Source organism: Pygocentrus nattereri, chromosome 11, assembly GCF_015220715.1.
Source record: "Pygocentrus nattereri isolate fPygNat1 chromosome 11, fPygNat1.pri, whole genome shotgun sequence".
Lineage (NCBI taxonomy): Eukaryota > Metazoa > Chordata > Actinopteri > Characiformes > Serrasalmidae > Pygocentrus > Pygocentrus nattereri.
This window is the reverse complement of record NC_051221.1, coordinates 16,717,334-16,744,753: the sequence shown is the minus strand read 5'-3', so window position 1 is coordinate 16,744,753 and position 27,420 is coordinate 16,717,334. Positions and strand designations below refer to the sequence as shown.

The following is a 27,420-nucleotide window of genomic DNA, read 5'->3' as shown; positions in this document are numbered from 1 at the left end:
CTACTTTTGGCCTGCCAAAAATTGTACAGCCTGATCAGAGTACACATTTTTTATCCAAGCTGTTCTTGCAGGTTATGGTCTCTCTAAACATCACTCATCGAGTCTCAAGTCCATATCATCCTGAGTCACAGGGTGCATTAGAGCGATTTCACCAGTCTTTAAAATCTATGCCTCGCCAATATTGCTTAGATACTGGGAAAGATTCGGATGAGCGAGTGCCCTCTTTGCTGCGCATGATGCTATTCAAGAATCCTTAGGATTCAGCCCTGCTCAGTTTTTGCACATTAGTGCATAGCATTGAAAGTTCTTAAAGAGACATTTTTAAGTGACAAATGTAAACCACAGAAAAAACAAGGAGGCAGAACAGGGAAGAAACAAAACAAGGAAGCACATGGACAAGACCAAAAGGTAAACACAAGCACATGGATGACTGGGAGGGGCCAATCGTGATAATAATTAAATAAAGACACAGTAATAACAACCTTCTGCTCTGCCCCCAGAAGAGGTTTGAATTTTGGAACCAATGAACATCAATGAAAAAATATTTCCCAGTTAAGCCATTATAGAAAGGATCAATTAGATCCTCAACCGAGATTTTATTTTAACAGTCTTACACAGAGTCCACATGATGTCAAAACACGACCAAGACTGTTAATTCAAGGTCTTGAAGCTTGACTACTGCAACAGTAATGATAACAAAAGTAGTTGATTATATAAAGAGAGGTTGCTCATATAAAGATTTGTCATGACTGTTTTGACACCACCATGCATAAGCCATAAGGGGACCTCAGCATATAAGTGCAGGATTTGGACCCTTTAACACTGTTTATGTAGCACAGTTTATCTGAGCCTGAAGTTTTTGGTGTTCTAACTAAGTGTTAGTATCTAATTAATTCACAGCCATAACCAGGCTCATAACCTGCTCATAGAGGTGCTAATGACTTCTTATGCTTTATGTGTTTGCATTATACTGCAAAGATCCTGCACTCAGACTTGCTCTGCAAACCCTGGCAGTCACTCATTAAAACTGTCTGATACTAATGACATGCAGTTCTTTGTTTGGCAGCAGCTCGAAAGAGCAGAAAAAAAGTGATGAGTCATGCTGTCTCACACACACACACACACACACACACACACACACACACACACACACACACACACACACACACACACACACTATGAAGGACAATACGCTGATAAGTTAATTGCCACCATTATGAAGCAACAGACACTGTTGCTACTCTAATGTCACTCACCGCATGTCTTGAGATAACTCTCTTTTGTAAGGTGACATTGAGGGTGAGTGTGATGGACCATCAGGATGAATGCAGAATCTGCCACCACCTGATTCCGTCAGATACTCTTTGCAATTAAGACCCATTAAAACACAAAAATAAATGAAACAAAAAATCAAAAGAAAAGCTCAAAATGAACCTTTTGTTTTCCCTTCAAATTTAAGCTCCTTTCTGACACATTCAAAAATTGCCCCATCTCCCCATTTTCATAACAGTGACAGTTTTTTGTCCACCTTAAAGATTGGACAGCTTGGCTTTAAAACAAATTAAAACTAATGTCAAGAAGGGTTTCTGGTTTGCATTTAAAAAAGCTTATATTACTGTGCAAAACCCATTCTTCATTTATTTAATTTTCAGTCTAACAGCCCCTAAATACACTTTATTAATTTTTTAGAAGACATTTATGAATAGTTTAGATATAAGCTAATCCTTGCACAAGAAAATGAAGCGTCATGAAAATAAGGGAAAAAAAAAACAAAAAAAAAACATGGGTCTCCAAAACTGGAGCTCATATATCATTAAATGATGTCGTGAAAATGGGGCTCCTAACAACAATGCAGGACCTGGTCGACCACGAACACTGTCACCATCAGATAAACAGCACTTTTGAGGGACAGGAGAAAATCAAACTCCACTTTTGCTTCATATCTGAAAAAAAATCACAGGTGTTTCTATCCATCCTTCTACTGTGAGTAGACAACACTATGAGTCTGAAAGGATGTGTAGCCTAAGAAGCTCTTACTGAGAAAAGAAAACAGACAAAAAGAGGAAAATCAGAAAATCAAACAAAAAAGTGGCTGGTGTTTTCAGAACAATGGACTGACATCCCCCAGAGTCCAGACCTGAACTTCACTGAATGTGTTTAGGATTACTTGGATGTGAAAAGCAGACAGCACAATGATCTTCTGAGACTGATCTTTGAAAGTACTTACAAGAAACATAAACAATTTCTGTCATGTGTCCATCGAGTCCCAGGGTGACTCCTCTGGGAGATCACATGAATTCCCTCACACTCACATGGACTCCATCTCCCAGAATCCACCTGACTACTCGCATGACTTTGCGCGCCAATCGCAATCGCTTTGCGCTCTAGATCTCCGGAGTACTAATGTTTGTCACCTGTGTTGCTGGTCATATGACCTACTTAGTTTAGTTAGAAAGTCCAGGCTTTAGTATGAGATAGTTTCAAGCTAGTGACACTGTTTTTTGCTTGTTTTTCCACAATGTCTTTTTGCCTCTCCCTTTTGGACTGTTCACCTTTTGTTATGTCCATCTGTTTATACTTGCTATGCCTGTTGAATTTGATCCCTGCCTGCTTTGTGACCACAACTCTGGATTCTGAATCTCACAGTAAAGCCTCATTTGTGTTTCCCATCCGTGAGCATATGATTCTGGTTGGCACGTTAAAATTTCTCTCCAGATTTCATTAAAAGACTGAAAGCAAGTCTCTTGAAAGGGATAATAATAAAGGCAAAGAATGGGGACACACTGAATACTGAAAAAAAGAAATTTTAGATTTTGTAATTGTCTGTTAAAGATATGTTTTCTGTGTTTTTCTTAATGACCACTTTGACTGGTAATTTAATAAATGACGGGTGCTCTTTGACTTTTGCACGGTAGTGTAAATTTAAAGTCCTTTGATTAGATCATGTCTTATATACATAAAGATGGTTTAGGCTATTCATACGGTCATATTTAGCCCATAATCAATTCTGCTTCCCAAAACATATCTGGATCGCTATGTATTTATGCAGGTTCTGCTCGAGTCTGGCCACAAGGCACAAGGGTTTCCAGATAGCAGATGTTTTACTATTGCACACCCCATGCCCTTTCTGCACTAACAGTGGTTATACAGCCTAGTACAGGCTTTAGCATCAGCCTCTGTCCTTCCACACAGCATCCTCTTCCATTTCCCCCGCGTGTGTATCAAGCAGCTGGGATAAATGCTCTCTGTCAGAGGAGAGCCTCCTACCCATTAGCTTGGCTCGGTGGTTGGAATGTTGCTTTTCACCTTCTGAGGTGGCGCATTGTGTGTGCCTAATTGTGAAATTGTCTTGTGTGTATGGCCATGTATTTAGCTGTTGGCGAGGTCCCCATGAAGGATAAAAAATATGGGGATTTTTATGTGGTAGGGACATATGGCTCACAAGGAACCCCCCCCCCCCCCCGCAAAAAAAAAAAAAAAAAAAAAACAAACAAAAAGAAAAGTTAGCCTCTTTCTGAAAAAAGTGAAAGGGATAAAAGACTTTAAGTTACTGGTTACAGGTGTGGCTGGGCAGCATTTAGCTACAGTATTACAGAAACCTTCAAATATAGGAACGCAGTCCTATGCAAATGTATGCGTCAGGGTTGCCTGGTTTGATTGACTGTTTCCAGCCCAACCAGAGGTCACTATAACTCTGATGAATCTGTTAAACAGTAGCACTTAAACCTTTTTTTTGGTTAATGTGCCTTTAAGACATATGTAAAGGACCTCTGTTCTGATTGGCTGTCCTGTATAGCACATCATTTTAGTAGCAGTTCATGCTGAAACACTCCTTACATCTTCAGCATGAGCTGTAGGACAAATGTAAACATGTTTAAAAAAATTCAAGGAAGGGTGGTCTCTGACTTTTGCACAGTACTGTAAATCGTTATTGTATATTATGAATCATACAATTGAAAATTGGATACAGTGTATCTGAAAAATACAGCCTTAGCTAGATCTGCGAGGCCAAGGGTATTTGTTCTGGCTCAGTGTGATTAAGAAAAGTCCAATTGGGTAGGAAACACTGACAGTTGTGTTCCTCTGACTTTCCCAGGTCAATAAATAAGAATACTTTGTACTTTAAGGTGTAAGTTGTTCAGAAGATGCTGCCTGCAACTACTGCCCTGTTCTTTTTGTTCAGAGTGGGACTCTGGCACTGTGCCAGGAGCTCTCAGGCTGGTCCTGTGCTGTTTTGTTCAGGCTCCCAGGATGCCCCAGAGCCCTTTCAGATGACCTACAAGTGAACTTGAATGCATGCCTCCATCAGCACGGCCAGTCATAAATCATTTAAACAGGATGCGTTCACCTCGCCTGTTCATGTTTGATGCAAGGCCAGTGTTTTAAGTAGTTTTAGCATCTGTCCTGAATCGCAATCCAGTTTTAGATCCAATCTAACTTCGCTGTGATGTTTTCTTTTGTTTACTTTCACTTGCTGAACGTAACCAAGCAACACCACGACTTAATATAAGTAGGTATTTGTGAATGTGCACCGGCGCTTCTTTTCTGAGCTGCTATGAAACTTATCAGATTGAGGATGGCCCCTGAAGGCAATCACAGGCCAAACAAGGCGGCATTTCATACAGAAATGTTTGTTTTCACGCTGGTCCCAGGGGGCAGCAGGCAGTGCGTTTTGTTATGGGGAGCTGCATGCCTGCATGCCTCTGCGTGTGATTACAAGCTTGACATGCTTCTGCCTCCAGTGATGGTCACTGATAAATCACAATAAACAGCAATCCGCCAGGAGTTAACAGCCGCTCACCAGCAGAATGCACAGATTCAGGAAGGCCATGCTGTTTCATGAATAACACATACTTCAGAGTCGGGTGCTAAATTGCGGTCCTGGATGGTCAGAGTCCAGCATAGTTTGATGATTTCTCTGTTTTAACACACCTAATTCAGTGCACAGCTGGCTGTACCCTATTGGGAGGCTCTATAAGCATTTTATGGGGTTTATCTTGCTAGCTGATGTACTGTAAAATTAAAGGATAACTACTAACAATTACAACTACAAGCTGTCTAAATGATTTCAATTATAACTGGCTAATTTATGAATTGCTCATGATTTGATGCTTGTTTGGGGTTCCAGGTTACAATTTAAATTGCAGGTAACCTTCTCCATATTCTTCTTTCAGGGGTCTGTCTTGGCTTATTCAGATACCTTTAAGCTTAATTTGATCTAACCTTGGTGACAATATCTAAACCTGGAATAATCACAGCCTGAGTATCTAAACCTGGATTAATCACAGCCTGCGTGTCTAAACCTGGATTAATCACAGCCTGAGTATCTAAACCTGGATTAATCACAGCCTGAGTATCTAAACCTGAATTAATCACAGCCTGAGTGTCTAAACCTAAAATAATCACAACCTGGGTTAATTGTTGTTGTAAATCAATGAACCCCAGAACAGTTACTTCTTATTGTCCAACTACAAACCAAAACAAATGGCACAATATTAACACCTATTAATTAATTAATACCTATATTTTCTAGATTTTCTCATCTTTTTCTTTTGTTTTTCATCTCCAGGTATGTACATTCTTTTTTGAGACACGATTAACCAGTTGCTTTTTTTCTCTCACTCGAGCATCTTGGACAATACAATGGTGGCTGCCCTATGAAGCTGCTTATATTGCTTATTAGATAGAGCTGTCACAGATCCATGATTTTATGTAGGCCCCTAAGTGTCTACACATGGTTTTTGTCATGATTTGTATTATGTCAACTTTTAAAGTACTAAAGTGCTATCAGCACTCAAAGTTTAACTTTTACTGCCTCCATTGACTAACATTTCGTATTACTTGTTGTGTTGTGATGTGGGAACTACCATAGAACAACTAAAAGATTTACTTTTGCATTATCATTAAATACAAAACTCAGTAGGCATGTGTAGGACCCTGGTCATTCTGGATAGTAAATATCAAACTATTGATGGGATTGGGCTTTATTGACCAGTATCTATGTTTAATAGATGTGTTTGAGCAGGTAAGTCACCAAACTGTGGTGGACTGTAATCCTCCAGGACTAGAGATGATATCCCTGCTTAAGAGTTCATGATCATGTGTTACGACAAAGTCTGCAAGGTGCCCAAGTTGATAGTCTTTTGACAACAGAATGCTTAGCCATTTTGGGATGCTTGCCCAGTTCCTGTCCCATCTGTTCCCTTCTCTCAGAATGGAGTGAGTGTTTGGAAATGCAAACTTGACTTGGCTTTCAGCTTCAGCGCTCATGAAGGAAACCATTCCTGCAAGTTTAAAGAATGCTCATACTCCTAAACACAAACACCTGGCTTTGCAACAAGAGAAAATGATCCTCTGTTTCGCATTAGGCTTTCTTATTCAGCATTCAGGACACATTGTTGCCATTGACTCTCCTTTTTTTTGGGTATGCTTTTTGCATTTTAACAGGTTATTCATGAAGAATTCTTTGTTTTGGGTGCTGACAGGCCTGGATATGTATTATTTTCATTGTTTTTCCTTCCACAAAAAAATGAAGGTGCTCGGAATTAGGGTCTATCTTAAGTAGCTGCTGGGGGGAGGCCGATTTTTTTGACGATAAGTCGGAACACAAGCTGAGGAGGTGGGGGGGAGAGAAAAAAGTTATTAAGTGAACTTTCTCAGTGTGTTGAAGAGCTGATAAAGTATCTCTTATTTTTCATCCGTAGACCTGCAGTGCAGAGGAACAGAAGGACACATTTCCCCTGAAACTGACTTTTGGAAATTGCTTCTCTATCAAAATACTGTACAAGCAGACCTGTCTTTGCTTTGGGCTATATCTGTAGTACACAAGAAGAAAAAAAAATTGTTTGATGTCTTACATACAGATTGGGTGAGCTGAGATTACTACATTGTGGAAACAAAGTGAAATGTTTTGCTGTGTCAAATTTCTAAGAGCAATCTATTTGCCTTTGAAGTCAGTAAGTAGTTTTTGTGACTTGGTGACTAATTGTGTCTGGGCTCTGTGTGCTAGCGCGTGTGGCAACTTCCATTTCAATTTTTAATTTCTCAAAGCCGTCCGACTTGTTATTGGGTTCTCTCCAGTTTAATGTCACAAATTTTAGCCTTTTGTCGCCTGGCTGTCACCCTTTACGCTTCGAGAAGTTTCCATTATGGACTGACAGAACGAAAGCACATCTATTCAGCCGGTATCATGACTGAATTGACGGAAGCTATCAGCACGGCTATCGGCGCACACTAAAGCTGGGTATGTGTTTGTGGTAACAGGTAAAAAGATGACACCTGCAATGGCCTTGTTCCTGCCATCCGCTCAATGCACGATGGGGAAGGTCAGCTACTTGTATGACAGCCATTATTAGCTGGCCCTGCTTACCAATTCCCCTTTTTAGATTTAATAAGAGCAGTGAAGGAATCATGAAATAATGAGATCAAAAGTGAAGTGTGAATGCACTTTCATTCAAATTTCATGCTCTCTTTAAGCTTTAACCAGTGTCATTTATTGCATGCGCCAAAGCTGTCACATGCTCTGAATTTCTCATGATGCTGACAGTTGCTAACAACTTTTTCACAGTCACTCTGGAAATGCATTACTTTTATTAACATCAAAAGTTGTTTGACAGCTCAGATAAAGTCAAGTTTGCTCTGCAGAGGAAAGCATTTAACAGGAGTATTGCAGTTTTTAAACAAATGTTCAGGTACAGTAGTGGAATCACACTACAGACTTTCACTACGACTAATTCACTTAGTCATTTGAGCCAAACTCATCATCATACGAGTGATCTACACACCCTAACTGAATATACATTTTTCACTATGATAAAGGCTTAACTGAGTCTGAAATGCAAGTTGAATGACATTTGCTTCTAAAACTTCTAAATATACAAATTGTTAAGTTGATACCTATGTACAATTCTGCATAAATCCAAATAAAAAATATATGAAATGTGATCATTTACCCCCCTGAACAATGTTCTTTTACTATAAAACTAGTCAAAAATGTGTATGAATTTATCATGTACAGGATGATGATTGGAACTGAAGTTTTATTTTTGTAGCCCAAAAAGAAAATCTTGTAAAGGGGACATCATGCTCCAATACTGGGGTGAGATGCCCTCATACCTGTTGTAAAAAGCCCATCTTGTGAGTCTTTTCTCATCTAGTTTTCACAGAATATAAAATAAATATGTCAAATCATTATTTTGCATTTCTCAAAATTTTACAAATGAAATTGATGCCTCTATGAATGTATATTTCAATGACTTCACTTGTGATTGTTTATGCAATGATATGTAAGGTACATTAGTGGAATTATTATTATTATTATTATTATTATTATTATTATTACAACTATTACATTTACAACTCCCCCCACTGCCAAACCAAGTGTATTGGCATACTACTAGCTATTTTGTCCCATTCCCAGATGCAGTGTCAGTTCTTGTGTGTCTTATTTGAAAATCCAATTAAGTAAAAAGTAAAAACACTGAGATTAGTTTAATATTTGTTTATATTATATACCCCCTTAAACCCCCACATAAACAATTTTTTGTACAAGATAATACAAATTACAAAGGTCACTATTTCTCAACGATTAGGTTAATTGAATTAGATTAGCTGTTACCTGAGCCCAAAAGTTTTCTGGACAATTAATCTCAGGAATGTGGTCATTGGGATGAAACATCAGAATTTATGAGGCCATAGTCATTCAGCTAATGTGTTGATCAAATGATGGTGCCACATTTCTCAAGACAGAAAAGAGAAGAGGTACTTGTTATCTCTCAGCATGTGTTTGTGTTCTTCAGTCTGGTTTGAAAATCATGTCAGGTGGCTCCTCATGAGTGTTTAAGAGAATACCAAGAGTATATAAAGTGCATGAGTGTAATTTCTAAAAGTGTCTTAAATAGAAGATATTTTGATTTGTTTCATACTTATTTGTCTCTGTAAAAACCCATATGTGCCATTTCAAAGTTTTCATAACTTTGAACCACTTTTATTCTAAAATATGTAAAAAGACTAAAAGGGAGGAAACCTCTTCTTAGTACTTTAGACTGGTAGTCTATGTGGCCTATAGATACAAGGCAGCTAAGGCAGCTAGCGTTAGCAGTTAGCTTCTTTAGACATATAACCTGTTTTATGCACACTGTGCTTTGTCTGTGGATAGCACAGTGTGAGCTTGTTTTCAAAAATGCAATAATCAGTATTGACCACAACTAAGAGTCACTTGCTGGCTATCATTATCAGGCCAGGAATTCCACATCAGTGCACTTCAAAATTCTGCTATGACTTTGCTAGAACTTCCTTTAAGAAGAGAGTAGCCTGTAGCTTAATTAATTACATGTCTAGAGTAACTTCCCCAACTCAGCCTTTTAAAGGCCTATAACAGAAAGGTTTCCTGCCACACTGTGAAGAGATTCTGCTCCTTCCGAAAGAAGTGTAACTCATCCTTCCAAAGTCATAAAGGAGGAAGCTGTATATCAAGCCCTGTTAAACAGTAAAAAAGAAAGACGGGAGAAGCCGCATTCTGAAAGTAATAAATCTGTCGCTGAAGACCGCAGAACAACATCACTGTATTTCCCTCACACAGAGCTTTGTGTGGAGGTATAAAGGCATTTTGTTGGTGTCATCCTACCAGAGTTCATTAACTTTCATTTCCAGTCTCATCCTTCCTAAAGTGGGCCATTAAGTCAGTGCATCTGGGTAACTGATCAGCTAATCTGCCTTTGATTTATGTGCTAGGATAAGTGAGGACTTAGCACACGCTCAGAAGGAATTGATTACTGACATGGCTAATTGGCTAAACCCACTGGTACACTGAGACAGGCTTATTGGAAATGTCAAATCAGGCACTTCATTTGCATTCATGATGTACAACATCAATTCTGGCTTGTGCCAATGCAGCATAAACTGACACAAATTGCAATGGAGAGGGGCTGGGGTTTCAGACTGCCTTCACAATCCCACGACTGACCATCTGTCCTTCCGAGAGGTTTGTGTGATCAAAGGCAAAGCTAAATTTATATCCAGATGTTCTAGAGTAGGGAGAGAATACTTTTCTGCATGTTCTGGTTTTGCCTAACAACTCTAAAAACACCATATAGCACAAATGTCCCCCCAAAAAGCTTAAAAAGCAAGCTGTTATTTTTTACCTGTATTTTATAGCCACCTGGAGAAGGGCCCTGAATTTGGTCAATATTCCATCAGCAGGTTATGTCAAATAGCCGACGGACCCAGCTGAAAAGACTCATGCTGATTGGAGGTCAATAATACTTGGGATTAAGGTACCCACATAGACTGTAAAATTGTGCCGTTCATACAATCACAGGCCCCTTTTAAGGGCCGCTCTGCAAACAGTTGGCAGTTTGTGGATCAATACGACTCTGGAGGAGCAATTTTGCATTGCAGTTTTCATGATAGGCTGCAGATTGTGTGTGTGTGTTTATGCGTGTTTCTAAACTATAAAGCTAAAACTTTTTGTTTTGCCAAGTGTAGAGACTGGGCTCTAGTTAATTATGCTTCTACAGCATATGCAGATATAAAAGGCTCTCATGTGGAAGGCTATGCTTGGCATGGTGGAATTGAAGGTAAATTAACTGCAGCGGAAGTTGATAACACCATTGCCTTTTTGGCTGCTATATTCATCCACAGGTACGTTTTTGGTGGTGCGGCAAATCTCTGATTCTGAAAGAGAATAAAGCAAAGGCTTATGAAGTAACGGGTCACTGCCAATTGTCGAATGTGAAAATCTCCACATGAATAGACTTGAATGCTTTGGCCTTGTCACAATAGGTTTCAAAGATTTGATTTAATCTGCTATTCGATATGACATGCTTCATACTGCTCGGCTTCTCCGTTTGCCATTGACCCATCGTAGGGTTGTGAAAGCATTGGTATCGTTGCAAATTTCTTCCTATTCTTCTCTTTTTTTCCTTTTCTTTCTTTCTTTGGTTTGTCTTTCTTTTTTTAAATGGAAGAAATTAAATTCTTTTCATACAGTTATGGTGCTGAAATATCATAGATATAAATGATTAGATAGATTACGCATACATTTCCTTTTTTCTGGAGATTTTTTTTAAAGGAGATTAGCTAGCAGATAATTCACTTGTATAAGGAAGGGGAAAGTAAAAAAAAAAAAACAGAACTGGACCTTCCAAAACTGGAGATCAAATAATGATTAAAAGCTGCAGAGAAAAAGAGACTTCTGACAACTATGCAAGACCTGGAAGACCACCAGTACTGTCACATCAGATAAACAGTGCTTAAAACATTAATCTGTGAGAGGAAATCAAGCACCACTCTTGCTTCAGATCTGAAATAAAATGTATGTTTCTGTCCATCCTTCCACTGTGAGAAGACCTTAGGCCTCAACATCATTGAATGTGTTTAAGATTATTTAGGCTGCAAGAAACTGAAAATGTAACCAACTTCTCAGACTGAACTAAGTGGTGTTGAAAGACATCCCTGCAGATTTCTTTGAAAAAGGGAATGTTTCTATTCCCAGGAGTCTTATGTAGGCCAAATTTAAGTACAGTTTTTGTTTATGAGAGCACTATGCTAATTAGTGGTCATGAGAAAGATACGAAGCAGGGTTTCAAGAGGGAAACAGGAGAGAACATAAAAAGTAAAAAAAAAAAAAAAAAAATATATATATATATATATATATATATATATATATATATATATATATATATATATATATATATATATATTAAACATTATAATAATTATTATTAAGTATTGTAGCACGTTTGATAATGTGTACATGTTCAATTTTGGGCAATCCTTCTGCAGCATTAATTCATTGGGTCTTTCTATAAGGATTAAAAGATTGTTCTGAAGGCGGGGCTTGCTATGGCTGTGTTCGGTAGACTAGGTAGTACTGACTAAGTATAACAATGACGGTGGACCAGCAAGACATAGGGAGCTCTCCTTGTATAAGGCGTGGCTGTGGCCACCTACAGCCCTTTAATAAAGCACAATGATATGTGCATCAGCTGTGCATCATTAATAGCAATAAATGTTAAAGTATTATTTTAATCAGCTATGATTGAAACATTTCAATATCAATACATCAGTCACTTGTGCATTTTTCCCCCACTACAAAACATTGCAATTAAAACTTTTGCACAAATATTCCCTTTCACAAATGATCTCATTAAGAGTGTGTTATTAGGATGGCTCCATTGAAGTGTAAGTAAGCATTCAGCAGCAACTCCAGTAACTCAATTAACTCTGCTCACCTGTGCCATGCTGTTAGTTGTAGCATGGAGAAGCACGATTGCTCAGAGTGACAGGTTTTTCCTAATGAAGGTAGCACATCACATTAATCACTGTGCACATTCTCAGTCATTAATGCGGCAATTATCATCCCGGCATGTTAAAGAAGCCAAACTCAAGGAGCTATTGTGAAGCACTTAACAAACAAGGGTTTTCTCCTATTTCCCTCTTGAAACCCCGCTTCGTTTCTTTCTCATGACCACCAATTAGCACAGTGCTCTGATAAACAAAGGCTGTACTTAAATTGGACACAGTTAAAGTGGGAGGGTTGGCCTGTTCTCATTTATATGGCTTTTGGTGGAGGAGAGAGAGCAGTGGAGTGTGTATGATCTTGTCTCTTGTTGTGCTCCGTTTGATCCAAGCTTTGCCAGCCAGCTTTCATATCAAACGCATTTATCCCCTCCCCTACTCCTGTGCAGTTGCTGATGCCGAACAATGCTCCGGCAAGATACGAGGAAAGTCTCATTGTGCCTCCTGTCATCTTCGCTTATTCTCATGTGTGTAGTCATGGTAGCCAGCCTTGCACTGCCTCCACGGAAATGCCTGCATATGGCTCGCCTGTCAGAACTTCTGTGACTTTGCTCAACGTACATGGTTATGTCATTCCCCAGATGTGTCTGAAAACATTGAGCTATCAATGCAGGCTCACCACTGGATGAAATGCCATGTTACATTCTCACAGGGATGGTTTTGAAAAGCTGAAGCACCACCCCCCCCACCCCCTCCTCCAAATATGGAAAGCGCAGAGATGATGCTTTCTGACAGAGTCATAGGTTCAAAACTGCATCACATGCATAAATCTGTTCAAAATAACACACTTGTCGTTTTTGTTTGAGCCTTGCCCAGAGCTCTTTTCTGATGCAATTAAATTTATGAGCTGAAATTGTGTTCCTGCCTCTAGTTACTTAGTATTTTCTGCCTCGCTTCAGGAGTGAGCTATTGTCTCACACGTTGTCGTGAATGTCATTAAAATGCATTAAAACTGGCTCTCTCAGCGAAGTAGAGTTCAAATCTCAGCATGTTCTACAATCTGAGCTGTTTTAATTTTCCCAACACTAAGGGGATTTCTTAAATCAACTGACTGCTTTCCCAACACATGCAGTATCTACTAAATACATCAGATATAGTGTTTACTTTGATTCCCATCAGCTAACATAACAGCAAAAATAGCAATAGTTAGTCTGCGCTTGGTGTAGAGACATTTTCCAGAAAAACTGCAAGCAAGAAACAAGCATACAAACATCTATTGATGCAAATAAAGAATGATATTTAAGCTAATACCTCACGAAGCAATAAATCAAGGCATTAGTTAGAGTCAGAAGGAGCAGATTGCACAGCAAAAGGCATAATTGTGTCATGGCATGTGTAAAGCAGTGGTTCAGTCAAAAATCTGATTTACAGAGTTACCCCAAAAGCAGTCCATCAGCCAAGACTTGTTTCGTGTCTGCAGCTTGCTTCTTTAGTTTTGGAGGAACTAGGCTTATATAGCTAATAAGTAAGAGAAGATTTCGCCTGTTTCACACATACCCTTCCTGCGTGACATTAATGATGTGCTACAGCTCGCATGCTTTGGCCTTTTGCATACACAGCATTTGTGCTGCAGAATGATACATCAGGTTCTATAGATATCCTTTTTTCAAATAGTCAAATCAATTACTCAATAAAAAATCATTTGTATATGAACGGAGTACATTTGTTTACTCTTAGTGGCTTTCTGACCTGGGATTGGACAATAGTTTCAAGCCTGGCAGACCATCATGAGCTAGTTTAGCTAGTATTTTATTTGAAAACAGTCATTAATTGTAGAATCAGCTTTTTATGTTCTTTTCATGCTTTCTGTTGATTACACTACATTTTAATGGGAACAAAAAGACTCAACTGCTGTTCTTTAATGGACCCCTATCTCACAATTTTCTTCTATTTTTATTTTTTCCCTTGAGGTCCACTTAAAACATTTGTGTGATTTTATTTACCAAAACGGTCATAAATAATTTTTATATGAACATTTTTCAACCTCCCCGCGACCCTGATGGAGAAGCGGCTTAGAAAATGGATGGATGGATTTTTCAACCTTGCTTTATCCCTCAGAATTAAACAGGCTGCTTTTATTAGAGTAACTTTATATATAATAATATGTAAATGATCTTAATATGTAATATGGAAATGATCTTATTCAAATAGCACTCAGAATTAAAACTGTCTATATAACTTAATGGGTGGGGATAAAGTTCTGCTGGCCAAATTGGTGGATGAATGTAAATTAGTTGGTTCTTGTGACATCCTAGAATCAATTCATTCAAACTGGGCTGTTTATGCAACATGGTTTCCATTCATGGAGTGTATGGACTGCATGGTTAATGGTACATTTTAAAACTTTAACAAAGCTTACATATTGCTTCAAACTCCGCCGTTTAAAGAAGTGAGGAAAGGTTGTTTTTCCAAGATATGGACCCTTTAAGAGCTGTGCCACATCTGGGACATATGGCTTAAACAGCTTGTGTGAGCACTGTACCTTAAGGATTGCATCAGAAAAAACATCCGATTGCATCAGAAAAGCAAGGTGTACCATGTGGACAAAATTATATGTAACATACCTTTGCTTGTATTTATAGGTAACTTGTATGTCATACAGTGTCAGAAGGTGAGTCTATTTGAGACTACCTCAGTCACATACTGTTGACACTAGGGATCGAACCGGTGACCTTCAAGGACACCTCAGTCATGTACTGTCGGCACTGGGGATCAAACCGGTGACCTTCTGGTCACAGGGCTGGTTCCCTAACCTCCAGCTCATGACTACCCCCATAGCCCCAGTATGAAAGTAAAGAAGCAAACTTCTTGGCTGATCAACTACTTAAAGGAAACTGTAAATCAGACATTTGTCCAAACCATCACTTTAATCTTGACTTCTCATTTTTTCTCATATACTTTAGCCCTGCTCTGATGCTGGTCTGTGTGTTTCTGCAGCTCTGCAGGTGCTGTTGTATGCAGGTAGAGACTGCCTGCTGGCCGGGGATTCATGCTCGAGTGATGAAACCTGCAGCCCACGTCTCAGGACCCTGAGGCAGTGTGTGGCCGGCGACGGCAGTGTGAAGCTGGGCCCCGGGGCCCGGAGTCAGTGTGCCAACGCTGTGTCCGCCCTGCTCTCCAGCCCCCTGCACGGCTGCCAGTGCAGACGTGGCATGAAGAGAGAGAAGAACTGCCTCAGTATATATTGGAGTCTCCACCAGTCTGGCATACATGGTGAGATGGGGGCTTGTGACATTTAGCAGTGGCGGAACTGCAAAACAAAACAACAAAAAAAAAACAAAAACAGAAGCAAATTGTTGTTAACCCTTAGAAATCAAGTCACTGATGTTGTTTTGCTATACAGTCAATGTAGATTACATTGTTAGATTTGCATTCGATTTCCATTCTATACTGACAAATTCTGAGCCTGCGCTTCTGTTTATTTATTTATTTATTTTCGATTCAAAAAATGAAAAATACATAAAAAAAGCTATCCATCACAGTCATTTTAAGATAAGTCTGGGGAGGCCATGAGCTGCTGCTATAATTTTCTTTGCTGTCTTGCAATAGCCAGTTAATTATCTAACTCATTATCTCAAAATAATAAACCAGAAAATTGCTAAGTAACATAACAGTTTTTAATGTGATTACATAACTCTTCTTTGGTTTTTAGTAACTTGGTGCATTAATGCAGAATTTTGTTGATGTGTGTTGTCATTTAACATGTAATATACAACAATAATTTGAATACTCAAGTCTATCGCTGATGTCAGGACAAAACCTCTTATCTCTGTCTTTCATTTTTGAGATAACTTGAAATTTCCAGCTGACCTTTGATGGTGAAATTTGATGGTGACTGGACCAGTAGAAATGGTGCCAAAGTACTTGGAATAAATCTTTTCTTCCATTAAAAGTTAAGAATATTTTTTCCTTCTCCTGTAAAGTTATATTTAAAGCTACAAAAATTAGAGCCTAAACTATACATTTTTTTTAAAAACTTTAGATAGGAAAGATTATAGTTCATATATATGAATACATCTTAAATTCATACCAGGTACCTGTATCACCTCGCCTCAGGTTGAAACGGAGCCACTTTCCACATGGTCACATGCGCTGCTCATTTGCACTAGTATACTCTTTTAAATACATTATTCCCACCTCCTGAATGTGAACTGCCGTAATGAGTGTGCTTTAAACTGTGCTTAATTATAAAACGTATATATTATTAGTGTTTTGGATTTTTGGCCAATTTTCCCCCCAATTTAACTGGCCAATTCCCACCCACTGGCTAGGTCACTTACTATCACTATCACTGGATGCTACAAATCTGGGAGGGTGAAGGTTAGCACATGCTTCCTCGGAGGCCTGTGAAGCACCAATACATCTTTTCAAACTGTCAATAACACAGTGTAATTGAAAAGCTCAACATACTTGTAGGAGAACACTAACTGCCAATTCCGGTATATCAGCTAACAGATGTTCACATTGTATAGCATCATGCTGAGTGATGGGAGGAGAGGGAGGACCATTTTACCCATCCAGACAGAGCGTGACCTATTATGCTCTCTCCATAGATGCATGTATCATCACTGGGAATCGAACCTGCCATTGTTAGGACTAGCACTTAGATGGCTGGAGCTACTTTTACTGTTTCTAAGCCTGATTATGAGAACAAGTATTTGGGAACTCATTCTGAAATACCAATGAGCATTCAAAGTTTTTTAGAATGTAGGCCTTTTATTAGCTATTGTCTGACGGGTGTTGAGAAGTTGCTGTGTGCTGAGAAGTACTATCCTGTCCGTTTTAGGGCTGAACCTGGTGGAAAGCTATCCATATGAAGCAGTGGAGAAAGGTTACGACTATGTCCGTCTAGCCTCCATCACTGCAGGTAAGCATGTTCTTTTACAACAACAACAATAATAATAATAATAATAATCTTTATTTGTATAGCACAGAGTGCTTTAAATTTAGAGCTTTAAAAACTACAAGGAGGCCCCGAATGTTCTGTTGTAACTACCCATTAGGATGAAGCTGTCTGAAGCAAAAATTATGCTACATACCTTGACGTGTGTAATTGGTTGCATTACATGTGTTGCTGGAAATGAGCTCTGTTTTCTGCCAGGCACATGAAGGGGTGCACCCGGAAGTTGCAAAACAGAGGTTAAACATTGCAATGACTGTCCGGTGCCTACCCCATCTCTCTGACGCAGGGACATCCCAGCTTGTTTGAAGCTCCATATACTCAGGAACACATTGCACATTGTTTTGTTCAGATTGCTTCGTCCTAGCGAGAGTTATTACAAAAAATTCGGGGCCTCTTTCAAGTGAATCTCCCTGTAGCTGTAGAAGCAGAACTTTAAAATCTATCCTGAATGATGCAAGCACCCTGTGTAGCTCTTTTAAAACAGGAGTGATATGATCTCTCTTTTTTGTTTTTGCTGCCACATTTTATGGAAGTTGCAAAGGATGCATTGTTTTCTTAGAAAGCCCAGTGAAGAAAACGTTGCAGTAATCATTTCTGCTTGTAACAAATGCATGAACAAGTTTCTCTGCGTCACTCTGAGATAAAAAAAAATATATATGACTTTAGCAATAACAATGATTTACTTTAATGAGCTAATAATAATGAGCTACTTTAAAACAGAGCTCAGAGTAACTTTCATCTGATGTAAACATACATCTGATAGGAACATTACTTGGGCAATTGTAGTCATATATAGTGACTATAATTCATACAAATTAATAGTCACATATTGTTAGCTCCTATAGAGAATAAATATTTGGGTGATAGTTGCAACACCGAGTCACTTTTACTATGCCATTTACAAAGAAAGCCATTCATGTATTTATTGAAGGTCTTCTATTTGGATGGGCAGCTGTCCATAGAGGATTTCAACCTATTTTTCCATTCAGATTTATATTGCGCAGGTTGTGTGCATTATTTATGCTGTTCCAAAAACAAGGAGCATGAAAATAAAATGAGTATTGACCTACTTCTGAAGCTGCAGTTGGAACAGTGAACAAAAGGGCGAGTGCTGGTCTTACATTTGGTGAGAAATTACAATGGAGAAGTAGAGAAGAGAGGACACTTGACAAAAATCACTTTGTAAATAGAAATGTACCAGCACCTCTCTCAGCGCTTTCTAGTTATAAGCAAGATACATGGTAACTGGACAGGAGTTCTAAATGCTATTAAAAGCACCCTGCATGTCAAACGTTACCTGCTTCACAAAAAGCTCACAAGTGAAAAGTGTAGTATCAACACAAGAAAAGTGAAGTTTAAAGGGCACCTGTGCTAAAGTGAATGTCTTATACAACAGAATCCAGCATATCTCTCATGCTCGAACCCCTGAAATACATGAACCAGGCAACCGAGGGCTGTAGAGTGATGTTGAGCTTGCTCAGGAGTGGGCTGTGTAAGAACAAGTGGGGTAGATGTAAATGATAGCTCAACCAGACAGATGCATTAACAGTAGGTCATAACATTTTTGTTTCTTGAACTACAAAACAAAAAGTGTCATAAGAAATCATCCAATTTTCCTCCATTTTTCTTGTATCTGTCTACTAACAAATCCTGAATAAAAAATGTTTGGGCATAGTTCATATTTTTCACAACATGTGTCAAGACAAGGTGCCCATTTGTTGCAATTATCCTGATTCCAGAGACAGCTGCAACAGTGCAGTGGGGCAGTCATTTGCTGTACTGTAAACTGGCCAGTGGAATAATAACAGTGAATTCTAAATACTCTTAAAATTTCATATTCCTTCACATGTGGAATTCCTTTTGAAATGTGTAAGATTCCTATATTTTCTAAACAAATCTAATGCACCATAACAGGTAATAGGTTATTGAATCTTTAGCTTCATCTGATGCTCAGCCCACTACAGTAAAAATCTAGGTTTATTTCATTTCTTTTTATTTTTTTATTAGTTTTTATTTTGGTATTTAGTAAAGTCAATACACTGTAAAACTTTACATAATTAATGTAATTAAGTCAGGTATCTTTTCATAAAACCAAGTCTGATGTTTAGGATTAGATACACACACAGAAAAAATGGTATTTTAACTTATTAAAGTTAAAATACCTTAAAAGCTGCCTTAAAATGAAATTAATTTAAGGTATTTAAACTTCTAATAGTAAATGAACAGAACAAGGATCCATTATAAACATCCTATGTAGAAACATAGGTCACGTGTAGCTGCACTGGTGATACTTACAGTAAATAGAAAGGCTACATTTGCATTGTAGACAATTTCACATCAGACCCCTCTGAATGACTTTGTGCACATATCAATGATGAATTATACAGAAATTTTCCAAGTCATTGGGATTCCCCAAACTTAAGGCAGCTCATTAAATAAGACTCAAGACATTATTTTCAAAAGTAAACATAAATTTAAATTGAAAAAAGATACATAGAGAGATAGATAGAGAGAACTTTATTGACCCCGGAGGGAAATAGCAAGACATATAATTACATATAAACTATGCAGAAAAATACAAAATAGAAATACATCTAGACATAAGTTAAAGTACAAGAGAAATAAAATAAAGTAAAAGTATATCTATTTACATATTTACATGGCATATGAGACAGATTCGCTGTATTTACAGACAGCAGGCACTGAGTGGTATGAGGTAGTCTAATAGCACATAATATAGACATGAGTATATAGTTGTATATAGTATATAGTTGCCTCAGTATTGTAGTGGAAAGTGCATAGTGGAAAATGCCATTACAGTAATAATTGTGCTATATTGCACAGTGTGTAGTGATCAGAGAGGAGATACAGTGATGTGGTTCAGCACAGTTCAGACAGCAGAAGATCAGCTCCGTCTCTGCAGTAAGGACATTTGTTGTAGAGCCTTAGGTAAGAAAGATTTCACGCGGCCTCTTTAATACAGCACAGCTGTAACAGACAGCCACTGAATGAGCTTCTCCGTTCATCCAGTGTAGCAGGCAGAGGGTGTGAGGTGTTGTCCAAGAAGGGCACATATTTTAAAATTCTAGTTGATGCACCTTGAAATCTTTATTGAAATATTAATCCTTTAAGGTAATTACAACTCAAATTACATCATTTTTATTATAATTACACATTACATTATTTTGTGACATAGGTTGTCTTAAATCAGTTAAGTACCACTTACAGGGAATATATCAAACAGATATATACACATGATATAAACTCATAATATATCAAATATATATAAAATCTTTAAAACAATTAAGCAACTTCTATGCTTTGCTGCAGACACATTTAGCTGAAGATAGCACCTAATACTATTTATGATTGTGGGTCCTGTTATTCAATGAGAGTTAATAGGTGTGATAATTTAGAACTGATACTTATACTTGTCATTAATGCACTGTTTAATAAAACTACTTGAATGTAAATTTAAAATCTAAACTATAAATAGAAAATTTTAATATTTTTTGATTATCAACATTTTGACAGGCCTAAAATGGGTTTTGGCCACAACATTTTCACATATATTGGTCAACCCTTATGCAAAATATCATCATTGTTCAAAGAAAAAGATGTACCTCCAAAATGGTTGCATGAGAGTGCAAAAACGTTACTTTCAATGAAAGTTTATGTACAAAGATTTTATTGGGAGCAACTGTGGAGATTTTCTATAGGTCCACTCATCATCATCCAGTCTTATGCAGAAAAATAATCACAAAAGAATTTGAAGGGTGGGGAGGTGGGGTGCAGGGACAATATCCTGCTAATATAGGAATAATTTGCACGTTTGAATCTAGCATATTCAATGTATCTCTTGTTTCAGCATAGAAGTAAATCTAAGCCTTAAGCCAGAATAACATCAAGATCAACGTCAGGACCTCTGTAGAGCAGAAGTGCATTTCTTCTGAACCATTTCACTTAGGCCTTTCATTTTTCTTAAGATACACTGGGAAAATGTGAATTTGCATGGTGCACATGTATCAAGCGGTTGCACGTGAATAAAATGTGTTACATCAACAGAATCGCTGTCTTTCGGATGAATTCTCTTGCCAAGAATTGTGTTGATGTAACACATTTTATTCATGTGCAACCACCTGACTCATTTGAATCATGCAAATTCAAAGCATCAGTTGTTTCAGTGTAAAATGAGAGCGTACAAAACAATATAAAGCCTTAATATTCATGTAATAGTCAGGATGTATTTAACTCAAAGGCCCTGCCACAAGAAGAGCTGCTATTTGCACAAGCCATAGATCACACAAATCCAAAATGTCAGCAGAGACATAAAGCCAGGCTAGATTACAATCACCCGTGATTAGTGTCTCAGTATATGAGAGGCCGAATAAGTGCTATTTGAGTTGACAATGCCTTAATTATTGTTATTAATAATGTTAGTTGCTGAGAGCAGAGGGCTAATCCACAGTGACTTTCGAGTGGTGATACACACCTACAACTATCTGTGGAGAATTGTAAACATTTTTTGCAATAACAGCTCTCAGACCAGCTATTAATCTGTCTAATAATCTGTCTCACAAAGCATGTTTGACTTACACAGTGTTATTGGTTAAACTTCTGATTCACGAAGTAGCAGCAATACCTTAGTAAACACTCGAGATCATAGCAAAAGGCATGGCAACACCTTAGGAATCACCTGTGATAACATACAAATAACCTATCAGCACCTTGGCAGCCACCTAAGACCACAGCAATGGCTTAGCAACACCTTAGCAACCACTTAGGATACCATACCAACACCCCAGCAGCACCTTTGTAACCACTTTGGAAAACATAGCAATGGTCTAGCAGCACCTTAGCAACCATTTGGGACACCTTAGCTATGACTTTGTCAAGCCAACTTAAAGTTTGCTCATAAACTTCCCGCTTGCGGTTCTAGCAATTTAAAAATGGCCATCTCTGAAATTACGATTTCAATGTAAAAGTGGTTATAAACTGTTAGCCTGAGCTACTTGAGCTATTTTTCAAGAAGGAAAGAAAAGACTACATAATATGTAGAGAGCAGCACTGTCAACACTGCCACTGTGTTAGTGTTTACTGGTGTAATAATTGCTTTTACTCTTGAAATGTGTGTAGTCTAATTTGTTTTCTCAGCTGAAAAGCTGCACAAACATTACGAAGGCAACCCAAAAAGGACCAGAGGGGCCCCCCTCCACCTCTGTCCTTTATTGGTCAGAAACTCAGCCCTAATTCGTCTAAGAGCTGTTTGTGATTCTGAACTTAACCTGCAAGTTAGGTGTGCAGCATAAGTTGGTATGATGAGTTAGCCTCATAAAATAGTGACCTGCAGTCACGAGACAGAAAATCTAGAGACTAGATCAAACTAAGCTTAAAGTAAGCTGGCTAAGCAAGAAACTGTACTTTGGGAAAAAGACAAAACAATGTACCTAGAAACAGATTGAAAACAGATCTAGCATAAATAGCTATTATTCTACTTCTTTCAAGCTCTGACAGGTTTAACAGGGCTGTACATATTCTATAACCACAACCAATTCTACAGCTGCTTTGCAGAGCCATCTTGCTGTCATTATGCAATTGTCATGATTACTTTCGAAGAATTCAAATGTAAATGAGGTCCATCTTTAAAGACGATTTCCCAAGTTACCTTTCTTAACATGGCCCAGTGTTATCTAAAGAATTATTCTGGGAGAAAGGAGTGTTTTGTTGTAAGTTCTCTGCACTCCTGCATGCTTGATTGCTTGTTTAGGGAGGATGGTTTTAATACTGAACCCGACCCCAGAACAGATGTAAACAAGTCAGTACATTTCTAATGATAGACTGATGTACTTCTCCTTTTACTAACTTTGTTTGAGAACTAAACAACTGTCTTTTTAATTCCATTAGAAGCAAAAGTGGGTGGTAGCCAGTTACATGTATTAAAGAACATGTACTTAAGTGAAATAATGATGGATTTGTACTCTTCTTCAAAGAGCATTTTCAAATCACTTTTACTTCCACTCAAGTCCATTAGTGAGTAAAGGAATCTACTTTTTTGATGATTTGAGATTGGTCAAAACTCTGCCTTAGTTGCTTTAATATTTTATTTTTATCAATATAATCCCAAAAAAAGAAGAGCAGAGCCTCACAAACGTCAGTGCCTGTGATGAGAGATGCTGGATTTACTAAGAATGGCTGAATTTACATAAGTTACTCAGGTCTTAAGTAGTTTTTTGACCCAATGCTTTTGTACTTCTACTGATGTTATTTAGGGAAGGTTCTTTTACTTTTGCTTGAATCATTATTTCATCCAAGTATTGATATTTTCTCTTGAGTATGGATTTAGGCTACTTTACCTGCCACATCTCATGCTTACAAAAGAACAATACAGTCTTCTTAGGGTGCCAGTTAATGTATTCATAAGGAAGTAAACAGATACAGCCAGCATGAAAGACCAAGACAGGTGATAAACATTAAAATTCTTACAGTGTATGTGGAAATCACATTCAGATTGTGGTAATCTTTGTTTATTGTGCAAAACTGGCTTTTCCTCCATTTACTGAAACAGAAGGCATCCTTGATATTGATTGGTCAGCTGTGGATGATGTATGGGCCCCTTTTGTGAGCGGAGTGCTTAAAAAAATGTTGTAGAACTTTAATAGGATGAACATTCTTCAGTATCTGAGCTGAACTACTGTTATACAAGACCAAAAGCTCCCTAATCGCTCTGGCTGGGTAGTGTTAATAAATGGTCCAGATATCTGAATGCATCTTTGTATTCATTTGCTTAATTGGGCATTCTAATAATGTATGTGTAGTTTGTAATGGAACAGTGAAATAGATTATATATGTAATGTATATGATCTGTAATAGAATGCAATGTCAATGCATGTTTTTTAAATGCATTTTTGATTGCGCATGTTCCAGAACCACAAAGGATCTTAAACCTCTTGTGCTCATGGCTATATTTTGGTTTGTCCATCTGATTTTATGTGACCAAACTTTCGGGCAAATTATTCAGTAACTGCATGAAATAAATATACATTTGTATTTTATTTATTTATTTATTTTTTAAAAAAAACTCCTCTCAAATGAACAGAAAAGAGCAGATCACTGAAGAAACGGCATCTGTTTATAGTTTATAGCCCAGATTTGTGGAAAAATGGGTCGACTTTCAGTAGAAAAAAAGAAGTTCAGCTTCTTTTATTATAAGGGTTTAAAATTACATCACCCATCTATTTGACTGGAAAGAAGACAGTTACCTCCTCAAATGACACTCACCTTTTGAATGTAGCTTATGAAATATGAAAGTTATAAAGAATATGACAAAGTCAACTTTTATGCTAGCTGTATGAGCAAGAAACCAATGTTCAAGCCCCTGTGCTTTTAGTGTATTCACAACAATGTAAAATATTCTTTCTATTGAATTTTCAAATACTGCCCAAACTAATCATCCTCTGTTGTTTGGGTTGTTAGATATGCTTGTTTATCTGAGTCTTGTTAGCAGACAAAGTGTAGTGTCCTATCTGTGGAGCTGAATGCTTTCGGTTGGAACGAGTCTTAGACTTGCTCTGGAGCTGGCTAGAATGTGATGTGAATGGGGTATATGGGCTCAACCTAAGAGCCGACACAGGACTCAGTATAGAATCCTTTATAGCCAGTGGTGCTGCTATACTGTCGGAATATACTGTTTTGAATGTGACTGCATCACTGGGTCTGAATAGGGTCTGGTCCAACAGCTGCCCAGGGCCACTTATTTAAAAGCATTACCAAATAATCTGATTATATTGCCTCTAAAGTGTAAATGGTCATGTGCATTGAGAGGTGAATGATCATATTCTACCCCCTTTAATCCAAAAAATACAACTACCTGCATGAATAGCGTGGAGCTTGACAGAATTGTGAAGATTTAATTACCTGACCTGAAAGATTCATGAAAGGAAAAGGCCGTTTCAGTCATTCCGTGTGCATCATATTATGAATCCAGGTCGGTTCAGTTGAATTTATCTGGCTCTGCTTTTTTCCTCTGCTGAGCCTGACCGAAGGGCAGCCGAAGACATCTCGCATCCCCCACGCTAGCCCACATATTCAGCTAAAATGCAAAAGCACCCATATTTCCCTAAGCACAGTTAGATGTGTTTTTACCCTGGATATCTTGTAACATTTCATTTAAAAGCAAAAATTGAACAGCCCCAAATATGTATTAGTTTTATTTTGCAATTTCCTTTTCACTGTGTTATCTCTTTAAATGATCCCCCTTTTATTCAGGTCTTCTGTGAAAGCTATTTGTTGATTCAAGCTCTGCTTCAGGGCCCATGTTTTTTCCACAGCTCCGCGAGCACCAACAAAGCCACTTCCTCGGATAACGCAGATAGGCTTTGGCTGCGGTTTTGGCCGAAAAATCTATCCGCTGACTGAGGAGGACGGGTATGAGAGAGCGTGTAATGAAAGAGAGAAAGGCAGAGAGAGAGAGAGAGAGAGAGAGAGAGAGAGACACATAGAGTAAGCAGAGGATGATTGATTTGATGGTGATTTTTATTTCCCTTGGGTTTCGCTGACCTTCGCATTATTCACTGTTCGGTGGAGTCATGAAGATATTCAGAATCTGACGTTTTTTCCAGATTTCCATCAAGATTGTAACCAGGATGTAAAAACCTGACCCAAATTCCTACCTGAGTGTGTGTCAACTCCAGAGGTCACCATGAGCTCATAAGAAATTTAATTTCCTCATCTGATTGCTGCAGATTTCCCATTTCTTTATTCTACAGAGTCTGAGCTGGGCATGTCCACGGTGAACCGTTGCCTGGACGCGGCCAAGGCCTGCAATGTGGACGACGTGTGCCAGAAGTTGCGCACAGAGTACGTGTCGGCGTGCATCAAGCCGGCTGGAAAGTCTGGTCTGTGCAACCGCTCCCGCTGCAACAAGGCCCTGCGTCGCTTCTTTGACCGCGTTCCGGCCGAGCACACCCATGAGCTCCTCTTCTGCCCCTGCAGCGATATGGCCTGCTCCGAGAGGCGCCGGCAGACCATCGTCCCCAGCTGCTCCTACGAAGGGCCAGTGAAACCTAGCTGTCTGACACTTACAAGGACCTGCAGGGCCGACTACGTATGCAGGTCAGTCCTCTACAAAGCACAGTGACCAGGTTCAGAGTGACTAAATGTACATGTCTGATATAGCTAACATGCAGGTTTATAGCCACAGATTGGAAGAGGGGAAGCCTACTGTGCCTTCAAAGAAGGCCTGAGGATTTCTGGGAATGATAAAATACACACCTGTAATTTTTAGTTATTTTTTATTCAACAGAATCGTGTTTGTATGTAATATAGTACTGCAAGTATTCAAAATATCTTTATTTAATATATCTTTTTCATGGATAGATTTTGGATGGAAACAAAAGGATCAAGTTCTTTAAATACCCATTGGAAAACTGTCCAACCAGGAGTCTCATATCTCTGTAATATCTAGAGAGATGTAGCTAATTAGTACTTAAAGAGCTGAAGAGAAGGCCTATCACATTATCAGTATAATTACAAAATCCCAGAGTAATCAATGGGTGGTACCAATTACTTGAGAAAAAATAGCCTTCTGGAATTCCTGTATATGCCACTGGCAATGACAATGAGTAGCAACTTAATCAGTGGGTTGTTAGAAATGTAAAACAGAGGTGTCGGCTCTGTATCAGGCCTCTCTACTGGAAGAGTCGCTGAGAAACTACTACGAGGTAAAATGTATGCTAATATATCTGTCACAAGAATGGACTGGAGTGTCTTTTAGAAGCTTCAAATATTTATGTTTAATCTAGAAGTCACAACATGTCCATTAGCTTAGTACTAACAAACTAGTAGTGCTAGGAACAAGTTGACATTTTGATTTTTGTTGATGTTTTGACAGGTATGGCCTGCATTGAAGGCCAATATCTAATAGTTATGGGTTGCCACTACAGATTAGCATTGTGCACGCTGCTCTGTAATCTCTTGCTTATGTGGTTTCTGTCGTATGATATTCTGTTATTTTCTGGACAAAAGTGCAGGCAAAATGTTGGCTTTACTAGGGGATTTTGCCCATGTCAACATTTGCATTGTAACCTTGCAGCTTGTGCAAAACTACAGAAGCAAACGTGGTGCATCAAACATGTCTTGACTAACTAACTAAATTTAGGGTAGTTGGAAAACTATGTACCTTTTTTTTACTGGACTATCACTGTAAATTACACATTCAA

General features: G+C 38.4%; 1 protein-coding gene across 1 annotated transcript in view; it reads left to right on the top strand.

The window, feature by feature from the left end:
• gfra4b (GDNF family receptor alpha 4b) overlaps window positions 1–27,420 on the top strand; it is a 90,786-nt gene that overhangs the window by 44,125 nt on the left and 19,241 nt on the right. The window contains exons 2-4 of the mRNA XM_017703801.2: window positions 15,238–15,513; window positions 17,087–17,167; window positions 25,969–26,314. Of these exons, the coding sequence (XP_017559290.1) occupies window positions 15,238–15,513; window positions 17,087–17,167; window positions 25,969–26,314 (703 nt within the window). The remainder of the gene's footprint in view (window positions 1–15,237; window positions 15,514–17,086; window positions 17,168–25,968; window positions 26,315–27,420) is intronic.